Source organism: Anomaloglossus baeobatrachus, chromosome 12 (genome assembly GCF_048569485.1).
Source record: "Anomaloglossus baeobatrachus isolate aAnoBae1 chromosome 12, aAnoBae1.hap1, whole genome shotgun sequence".
In the NCBI taxonomy this organism is placed as follows: domain Eukaryota; kingdom Metazoa; phylum Chordata; class Amphibia; order Anura; family Aromobatidae; genus Anomaloglossus; species Anomaloglossus baeobatrachus.
This window is the reverse complement of record NC_134364.1, coordinates 67,970,876-67,981,573: the sequence shown is the minus strand read 5'-3', so window position 1 is coordinate 67,981,573 and position 10,698 is coordinate 67,970,876. Positions and strand designations below refer to the sequence as shown.

Here is a 10,698-nt window from a genome sequence, read left to right as displayed (position 1 = left end):
AATTATTTTGTTTTATTCATGCCGAGTGGTTCGCATGACCTCCTCCAGGAGTGCAGAAATCTACAACATAGACAAAAAGAGAATTGGGTATGTGCTGCCCCCAACACATACCATGTTTTTCCAAAAATAAGACAATGTCTTATATTTTTTTTGCCCCCCTTCAAAAAGCACTAGGGCTTACTTTTGGAGACTCCCAGGAGACTCATACTCACCAGACCAGGACGTCTGCGTGGTTCCCAGGTCCTCCTGTGATCTCCGGTCGGTGCTGCACGCCGTCCTACCCTGCTGCTAGCTGACACACACAGCAGATCGCAGGTGCACACAACAGATCACACGCGCACACACACACAGCAGATACACACACACACAGCAGATCACACACACACACAGCAGATCACACACACACACACAGCAGATCACACACACACACACAGATCACACACACACACACACACACAGCAGATCACACACACACACACCAGATCTCACACACACACCAGATCTCACACACACACCAGATCTCACACACACAGCAGATCTCACACACACAGCAGATCACACAGATCACACACACACAGCAGATCTCTCACACACACACACACACACACAGCAGCTCACACACATACAGCAGATCGCAGATATACACAGCCGATCGCAGGCACACACAGCCGATCGCAGGCACACACAGCAAATCACACACAGCCGATAACAGACACACACACAGCCGATCATAGATACACACATCCGATCGCAGGCACACACAGCCGATCACAGATACACACAGCCGATCACAGACACACACAGCAAATCACACACACAGCCGATATCAGACACACACAGCCGATCACAGATACATCCGATCGCAGGCACACACAGCTGATCACAGATACACACAGCCGATCGCAGGCACACACAGCCGATCGCAGGCACACACAGCCGATCGCAGGCACACACAGCCGATCACAGATACACACAGCCGATCACAGATACACACAGCCGATCACAGATACACACAGCCGATCACAGATACACACAGCCGAACACAGACACACACAGCAGATCTCACACACACACACACACACACATCACATCCAGCACTTACGGCCGCAGGGAATGAGAGCAAGTCACGTGTCCGGCTGCAGGCCCTGTTCGTTGGGCTTCACTGCACTGCCTCTCAGGATTCTGCCGGGGAGAAGAGATCGGTGTCGCTGGATGAGGTGAGTGTGTATGCGATCCGATGTGTGTGCGATCCGATGTTTGTGTGTGTGATTTGATGTTTGCGTATGATCCGATGTTTGTGTGTGCGATCTGATTATGTGTGCGATCTACTGTGTATGCGATCCAATGTTTGTGTGTGAGATCTGGTGTGTGTGTGTGAGATCTGATTTTGTGTGTGTGTGTGTGTGTGTGTGTGTGAGATCTGATGTGTGCGGGTGTGTGATCACTGCAGGTCCTGCCGCTCAGCATCGGGTGAGTGTAATTGCCGGGTGCCGCTGTCTATAATGAAGTGTCCTGCAGTATCTGTATCTTTTTTAGCTGCACGGACACTTCATTATAGATCCGCGACTAGGGCTTATTTTCGGGGGAGGGCTTATATTTAAGCCTTTCTTTGAAAATCCCTGCTAGGGCTTATTTTTGGGGGAGGTCTTATTTTTGGAAAAACACGGTAGTAAGTGCAAATACCCCAATCCAGCACTTATTAGGCTTCTAATGTAGTTTTGATCACTGAACATTCATTTTCTGCTGCAGCTCTGCTAGTGTTCGCTATGATAAGCTTCAGAGTCCGTTATATTTACGAGCTCTGGCTATTCCGGCCCCACCATTGACTGGCAGATTTCTGCTTTCTGTACACTGCAGGAAACCTGTCATTCAAAAGTGCAGGCAGGGTTAGACAACAGTTAAGGGTACTTTACACGCTGCGATATCGGTAACGATATATCGTCGGGGTCACGTTGGTAGTGACGCAGATCCGGCGCCGTTACCGACATCGCAGCGTGTAACACAAATGAGCGACGATCAACGAGCACAAAAACGTGAAAAATCGTTGCTCGTTGACACATCGCTCATTTCCTTAATATCGTTGCAGCGACAGGTACGATGTTGTTTGTTGTTCCTGCGGCATCATACATCGCTGTGTGTGACGCCGCTGGAACGACAAACATCTCCTTACCTGCCTCCACCAGAAAAGGAGGAAGGAAGGAGGTGGGCGGGCTGTTACGGCCGCTCATCTCCTCCCCTCCTTTTCTATTGGGCGGCGGTTCAGTGACGCTGCTGTGATGTCGCTGTGACGCTGAACGAACCGCCCCCTTAGAAAGGAGGCGGTTCGCCGGTCACAGCGACGTCGCAGAGCAGGTATGTGCGTGTGACGCTGCCGTAGCGATAATGTTCGCTACGGCAGCGATCACCACATATCGGCCGTACGATGGGGGTGGGTGCTATCGCGCTCGGCATCACTAGCATCAGCTAGCAATGTTGCAGCGTGTAAAGTACCCTTAAGTGAGAAAACTAGCAGAGCTGAAGCAGATAAAACTACAGCTAGCAGCCCAGTAAGTGACTCATCCATGGAAGCCGGGTCTCTGCCTCTACTTCATGCTGCCCTCAGATTTGGAAGCATAAACTTGGAACAGTCACAATAGTTAAAAAGGAAGAGATTGTGACAAAGTGATATGCCATACCATCATCATACCATTATACGGCTGAGATCACACTTCTTGTTATAAGAGTAACCATGGCGGCCGATGCAAGGGCTGCCGCTGTCAGGCCTTCAGCGGCTGTCGTCATTGGCATGAGCCGCTTGCCTCTGATTGGCCAGCGTGCTGCCTTTGGGAAGCACTGACAGCGGCAGCTTCTGGATCGGTTGCGATGGTTACCAGATCCATATACTGGCGGACTACAAGAACCAGGTATGAGGCCGGCGAGGGAACGGAGGATATGTGAACATATCATGTGTGTTTGTTTGTGCGTACGGAACCGGAAGTGTGTGCAGTGAGTATTTGCTCGTACAGCAAAGCTTGCTCGTAAACAGAGTTACAAATTTACAGCAATCTTTGCTCGTATAGTGAAATACTCGCACACCGGGTTACTCGTAAACCGAGGTTCCATTGTACTAAGATCCCAGCAAGGGTAACTTATGTGCTGGGATCGTCCAAAGAGTTCCAACGCGTTTCCCCCTTTTTTTGGGGGTTTATCAGGGGAGGTTCAGTGGACTAGTTGTAGGTCCAGAAACCATAAAGGCCATCTTGCAATATATATTCTGGCATCTAGTACTGTAGTATCAGTGGCCCAGTATATGATACCCAACTCAGAGCTGCATTTCTGCAGCACAATGACGGGATACCTCGCTGATGGAGGTATGAACCCCCCACGTATCGGTTGCTCAGAGAGTGGAGCGGGAAGCTGAAAAGTGCTATTACTTGCTTGAAGGTTCCTTTGGCTGATCCGAGGGTGTCCTGCTTCTGGGACCTAGCTGTCATCTGTAATCTACAGAGGAACCCAACAAGGTTTAATAAAACAAAAATGTATGCCGGATGCTGTATGGATCAAATAGTTTAATAAACACAATCGTCCAAGTAAAAATATACCAAGTTTGTGTATACAGCGTTCACATTTACATATATGTATATCTCATCTCCCCAATGTGTGGGCTGTCGTCATTATTCTAGTAATATACAGAACTAAAAAACAATTACTATACAGCCCTATGCGCGTCCAAAATTTTTATTTTTTGCATGTGTAACTCGGTCAGATGTAATTCCAACAGCGGATTAATGAATGATCAGAATCGCCTCTGGATAACATAATGCCGACAAGCGAAGGTCAGATCATGGCAGATTAAAGCGGATTTTCAGAAAGCTGGCGGATCAGACATGTTGGTTGTGCTTTATCTGCACAGGTAATCTTGCGCTCAGTACGGCTGTATTAACCCCATAGTCACCATCTCAGTTACAGGGCGAGCACCGTTGTCATAGGTGGTGGAACGTTAGAGGACTGTCCCAAAAAATATCCAACACAATCAATCCTCTATTGGACAGATTTGCAATTTATACCTTTGTTATATTAACTGCCCCATATAATGAGCACAGGATAAAAATATTTATCACTAATATAAAAATGATCATACATAGAAGAAGTGTATCCTTCCACTTGTCAAAAGGGTATTCCCATCTTGCAAAACATTGCTAAAACATGCCATCACTATATTATCAATGAGGGTCTGATCACTGGGACCACCAGCAATTGTGAGAAAAATGAGCGCAACACTGGTTTGGAGCAGTTTTGTTTTCCTAGCTCGGCCCCAGGCCTGCCCGCTGCGTAGAGGACAGCTGGGTCCCCCCCGAGGTCAGACCCCCATGGATCATGAAGTGATGGCTTATTTTAGTGATGCACAGTGAATAATCATTTCATTGTAAACAGAAAATGATCACTACATGGAAATTGATCTTTAGAGATCGCTTTTTGTAAGGCCAGTTTCAGACGTCCGTATATAATCAGGTACAAGCCACACGCATGGTTAAGGTAATACGTGTGTCACGCGTGTGACATCTGTGTTTGCATACGTGTGACATCAGTGTGACACAGACCAGAGAAAACATGTCTTTTAAATAAAAAGATTTTCTATATTCACCTGTATCCAGCGCTGTTTTCTCCGGCTCTGCTGTCTTTTGTTTCTGACCACCGCTCATTATATTCATTGATTATTCACTGCACTGAGGAGCTGGAAGGTGGAGCATCGCGGGGACAGCACTGGGTACAGTATCGCCGAGGACAGCATCGCAGGGACAGGTGAACATTCACAAAGCAAGCCGTGTGTGCGCAGTGACATCTAGGTGGTCATGGGAGTTCCCAATGAACTCTGATGACATCCTGATGACACCCCCGCGACATCCACGCTACAGCGGGTGTCATCATGGTGACTTGGTGAACTCCAATGACATCCTGGACGTCACTGCACACACACTGCTTGCTGAATACTCACCTGTCCCCGCGTGATGCTGTCCCCGGAGATGCTATCCTCAGTAATGCTGTCCCTGGCGATGCCGTCTTCAGCGGTGCTGTCCCTGCGATGCTCCAGCTTCCAGCTCCAAGGTGCAGTGAATAATCAATGAATATAATGAGCGGCGGTCAGATGCGGGAGGCAGCAGAGCTGAAGAAAACAGCACTGGATACAGCAGGTGAATAAAGAAAATCTTTTTATTTAAAAGACACGTGTTTTCTCCGGTATGTGTCACACTGACATCCCATCACTGTGTGATCCATGTGACACCTGTGCTGCTGGAGAAAAAAACGGACATGTCTCCTTGTGTGTGTGCGCGTGCGGAGCCATGAGGGGGTCACTCTGTCCGTGTGAAAACACGGCCGTGTGAGTTACAGCATAGAATAACATGGGTACGTGTGGCATCTGTGTTAAAATCGGATGGCACCGTACCTCAAACACGGACGTCTGAAACCGGCCTAAAAGGGACTGTGGTGTCTTTATCTGGGCGAGCAATGTGACATTTTGAAGAAATGCAGAGTCTCCTAATCTTTCAATTTCATAGGTCTGACATTTACGGACTGAGTTCTGACCGGCCTCGAGTTTCCGAACTTGAACTCAACAGCCCCATATGAGGCTACAGAGTTCGGGTACGGAGGCCCGTGGCTAGCCCAAATAGAGAGACCCTCACTATGAACGCAAGCCATGTAAAACCGGCCTAATGAGCAGATGCATCATGGCCTGTGCCATCCTCATTCCCACACTGCCGTTTTTATGGTCGCCTATCCAGCCCAATAGGCACTGTATAATTGCCCGTTTTTCCTGCAGAAGCCTGTGATCAAAGAAAATCTATCAGTTAGATAGAGGAGTCAATTCCTAGGAGTAGACACATATTAAGGCATCCTGGTTGATAAGTTGTGCCCGTCTGGTGGGTACAGATGAGTGGGTATAGTAAATTCAACAAACTTGGGACACAGGAAAACTGGTTGCTTATGAGCTGCATCCTGCTGTGACTGAAGAAACAGCTGCCACGTACATGATTCACTATTGGTATATGATGCTACAAATACTGAAGTATGCAGTGGAGCTGAGTGCTGCCTGATATTGTGAATTTGTCCATGGGTGAGATCCCATCAGCCATGCCCTCTGCTGCAGGCACACTCTGCCAACGCGCAGTTTATTAGCATTTTAACGGCCGACTCCTATGAATAGCTGAGAGGCCGTGCCTGCTGGTTACCGGAATACGTGCCGCATCTGATTTTTCCCCCACAAATTCCTCATGCTTTGTTCCAGGAATAATAAATATTTAACGAGTCTCTTTCCTCTGATTATATGTTGGGGAAGCGGTAGTTGAACTTTCTGGTGTTGTAGTATTTCTTGCTATCCAGCGCAGGCAGGAGATTACTGTTGGTGAGCTGCGGCAGGTGCTGGAGCTGTAAAGAAAAAGGAAAGAGATCCAGGACCGGCAGCATAAGGCAGGGGTTCAGAGGTCCCGTCCAGAGACCACGTATTAGTGATGTGGCCAATAGACAAGGTCCTGAATCGACTCGCAGCAACTCTATTTTTTTTGTCTAGCTGCAGTCTAGATATTATTAGAAGTTAAAGTCTGGTCACAAGAGCTTACAATCTAGAGCGGTATCCATGATGATGTACATACCCCCGGGAAATACTTTCTGTGGAGTCTGGTCTGTTTTCTGCTGACTCTTTCTGGATCTTTTGCAGCGTCGGCCTCCTCTCTAAGGCTTTCAAAGTAGGGGTGCTCTAAAAGTTGCTGACAGGTGAGCCTCTCGGAGGGGTCCATGTGCAGGCAGCCCTGTGTGTGTAGATACGGGTGAAGAGACGGCGCCACATATAATTGCTTATAACAAACATTATCCCAGAAAAGCGTAGGATCCATCATAGCTTATAGGGGATGCCCAGCTTTTATTTGCCCAGTGATGGACAACACATCACCCCCGGCCAGTGCGTGGCTGCAGGCATTAATGCAGCACTCTTCCTTGTTTTTTTGGAGGATGGCTGGAGTCATGCAGATGAATCATTTTCCCATAAGTATATTTATAACTGCTGGTTCATTACACAGATAAAGCCTTTAATTCACTATATCAGGGATCTGTGGTTTTTACCTTCATTAGTCGTAATGCGTGAGATGAGATATTTGGAAATCTCTGTTCCAGGGGCTCCTGCAAATAAAAATGAGGGACTGAAGTCATAAGCATCTCTATTTAGGAATGAGAAAATAAATTGTACACCATTAGTACAGTACTGGACTGCTCACAGTTTAGTTCTATAGACCCGATAGAAGGGTCTATATAGTCAGCCATGGAGGATTAGAAGGGACGGTGGTTTTCCCTTTTAAGTACATGTATATAGCATTTTTGTAATAGGATTCCTATTAATGATTCTACAGCCTCCATGTATCAAGATTTACTAGTGACTTCTGACCACATTATATACAGTATGACCATATTAATTTATACAGGGTTGGACCCTATCCAAGCAGTGAAACATTTTATGAGCGCCGTATTCGCAAGTGTGTCTGACCACATTAATGTTTGAAAATTATCATCACTTTGTGATTTTATACATTTACTTACCATGTTTTCAGGATCCGGTATACTGACTCCACTGAAGAACTGGTTTGTGCTAAAAACTTGTTGATGTCGAGGAATCAGGTCACCTAACCAATGAGAAAGACGGTGATACGAGCACATCGGCCCAGGACATAGAACTATAGCTGGTCATTTGTAATGAGAGCAACTTACCTAAACTTTTCCTGATCAAATATAGCTGATCCACATCAGACTTGCCCGGCCAAAGAGGAACTCCAGAAAGAAGCTCAGCGAAAACACAGCCGATGGCCCATACATCCACCGGGGGTCCGTACTGTGTGTCCCCTACCAGGAGTTCAGGGGCACGGTACCATCTTGTTGCCACGTAGTCTGTATAGTAGTCGCAGGGCCCGGCTGTTCATGTAGAGAGGTTCATATATTCACATTCTGATCCTTCCCAATATATAACATACATGTACGCTACACACGGGTGTGTGTATGATGCAAGGACAGGAGCTGAGCCTACACCACACACGGGTGTGGGCTTATGGAGCAGGCACAGAAACTGAGCCTGCACCACACATGGGTGTGGGCGTTTGGTGCACGGACAGAAGCTCAGCCTGCACTACACATGGTTGTGAGCGTATGCAGCAGGTGCAGAAGCTGAGCCTGCACCATACCGGGGATGTGCTGGCAGTATTCTACAGCTCAATATCCGACAACGGAAAACTAAAATCACCCCCATTTTCTACCAGTAATATATATATATATATATATATATATATATATTTATTTATTTATTTATTTTTTTTTAAATAGACATTAGATATTGCAAAGGGATTATTGCAATATCTATATTGCAATAATATAGATATTGCAATAATATAATATAATATATAATATAAATATAAATATTGCATATTTATAAAACATCCCATCTATCAAAAATAGTTAGTTAAACTGTACAGTAAAAACATAGAAAAATAAAAAGCCAGGATTACTGTTTTCCGGTTGAACTAACTATTGGCCGTGGCTGGAAGGAGGTCATGGAAAATGGACTGCAGAGGACATAAAGTAGGTGTACTCACTTAATATTCTTGCAAATCCAAAATCACACAGCTTGATGACAGCATGCTTGGTGAGGAGGATATTTTCCGGCTTGACGTCTCGGTGAATGCACTGGTGACATACAAAATTCATCATCTTATAAGATACGGACGAGGTGTTGGTTTTTTTTTTAAAGGGAACCTGTCACCACTTTTTTGGTGTATAAGCTGCGGCCACCACCACCGGGCTCTTATATACACATTCTAACATGCTGTATATAAGAGCCCAGGCCGCTGTGAGAACATAAAAATCACTTTATAATATTTACCTAACGGTCGAGCGGCGGGCCTTATGGGCGTCTCCGGTGCCATCGCCGCCTCTTTCGGCCATCTTCGTCCTCTTTCTGAAGCCTGGGTGAATGACGCATCCTACGTCATACAAACTCGCCGGACCTGCGTAGGCGCACTACAATGCTTTCATCTGCCCTGCTCAGGACATGAGGACATCCGGCGAGTGTGGATGACATCGGACGCGTCATGCACAGCGGCTAGAGAAGAAGGAGGACGAAGATGGCCGAAAGAGGCGGCGCCGGCACCGGAGAATGGAGACGCCCATATGGCCTACCGCATGACCGTTAGGTAAATATTATAAAGTGATTTTTATCTTCTCACAGCGACCTGGGCTCTTATATACAGAATGTTAGAATGCTATATATAAGAGCCCGCAGCTTATACGCCAAAAAAGTGGTGACAGGTTCCCTTTAATATTGAAATCCATGTAGTTTTGCCCCCAAAAAATTTTTTGCAATGAGATTGCATTACAAGTAGTTGACCTTTTTTTTTTTCTTCTTCTTCTAGCTTCTACATCAGCTATGTATCACTGTACATAATTACTAAGGGGCTACAGCGAAGACCATGCTTAATATCCCTGGCAACCAAGGGTTAAATACGAGATGAAAAAAAAAAAAAAGCTACAAAAACAATTAGCTAAAACAGGACGCTGGCGACTTGAGTGATCAAAGAAGGAGAAGCTGGTGTCACAGGAGAGATTAGTGCAAGACGAGACACAAAAGTGCGGTGTAATCTAGCTAGAAATGCTAATTGCTTCTATATTTGGCCCTGCAGCATCCTCTCGGGGAGGGAGATGGTGAGGAGATCACAGGGCTGCACAGCAAGGAGGCCTGTGGGGGTGTAAAGTGCAGGACAACCATGACATTATATCTGCCCCGGAGGGGCTGTGAATACATGGCTGCAGAACAGGATTTGGAAAGACGATAATAGAGGTTAATTACTGAAGACGTGAAGGCGGCAATGTGAAAAGAAAGCGCTAATGTAAAATTGTGCTACAATACGGATAGTAAAAGGGTCATTCCCCCCGAAAAAACAAAAGGATAGGTGATATTGGAGGTGTGGCCTCCACTGCATTCATTGTCAAAGGAGCTGCCGGAAATACAGCAGAGCCTCATATTCCCAGGGCTCAAGAGCTCCAATTTTGGGATTACTCAGCAGTCGGACCCCCAGCGATCAGCCAGTTATCCCCCTATCCATATTAGTGACTCAAACAACCTGAATCTGTCTCATGCCTTAATTTCATACCTTTTTCATCATTTATTGCTTCTTATTATCCCCCTTAGTGTTGCTTTTAACAGAATCAGTCTCCTTCTCCTTCTGGCAGCAGATAATCCTACCCCTATATAAGGCCCGTTTCACACGTCAGTGAAAAACACAGACGTTTTTCACTGGCGTGTAAAACACGCACATGTCCCTGCGTGTGCCGTGAATCACGGCACACGTGGGTTGTGTAAGTGCAATCCGGGCTCCGTTCTCCGTGGCCCGTGATTGCACTTAGAAATCAACTCACCTGTGCCCGCTCCCGCTCTCCATGGTGCTGAACGCTCCCGCGGTGCAGCATCCAGCCGGCGGTGACCCCCGCAGCAGCTGCTTCCGGGTCGGCTGTGTCGCGCATCATTAATATGCACGACAGTAATCAGCCGGCTTAGAAGCAGCAGGCTGCACGGGCTGCAGAGAGCGCGGCAGAAGCCGGGTGAGTAAAAATGTTTATTATTTTATAATGCACGTTTTTTTTCTGGCACGTGTTTCACGGACCACACCACTACGTGGTCCGTGGGAC

At 46.7% G+C, this 10,698-nt stretch overlaps 1 protein-coding gene across 2 annotated transcripts in view; it reads right to left on the bottom strand.

Annotated features, from left to right (window-relative positions):
- Positions 1-3,275: 3,275 nt before the first annotated feature.
- Positions 3,276-10,698, bottom strand: part of CDKL1 (cyclin dependent kinase like 1) — a 79,590-nt gene continuing 72,167 nt past the window's right edge. For both annotated transcript variants that reach the window (XM_075329467.1, XM_075329466.1), the window contains exons 5-10: positions 8,610-8,700; positions 7,735-7,935; positions 7,567-7,649; positions 7,096-7,152; positions 6,630-6,785; positions 3,276-6,405 (exon numbers count right to left, since the gene is read on the bottom strand). In XM_075329467.1, the coding sequence (XP_075185582.1) occupies positions 6,301-6,405; positions 6,630-6,785; positions 7,096-7,152; positions 7,567-7,649; positions 7,735-7,935; positions 8,610-8,700 (693 nt within the window). In that variant the 3' untranslated portion in view covers positions 3,276-6,300. The remainder of the gene's footprint in view (positions 6,406-6,629; positions 6,786-7,095; positions 7,153-7,566; positions 7,650-7,734; positions 7,936-8,609; positions 8,701-10,698) is intronic.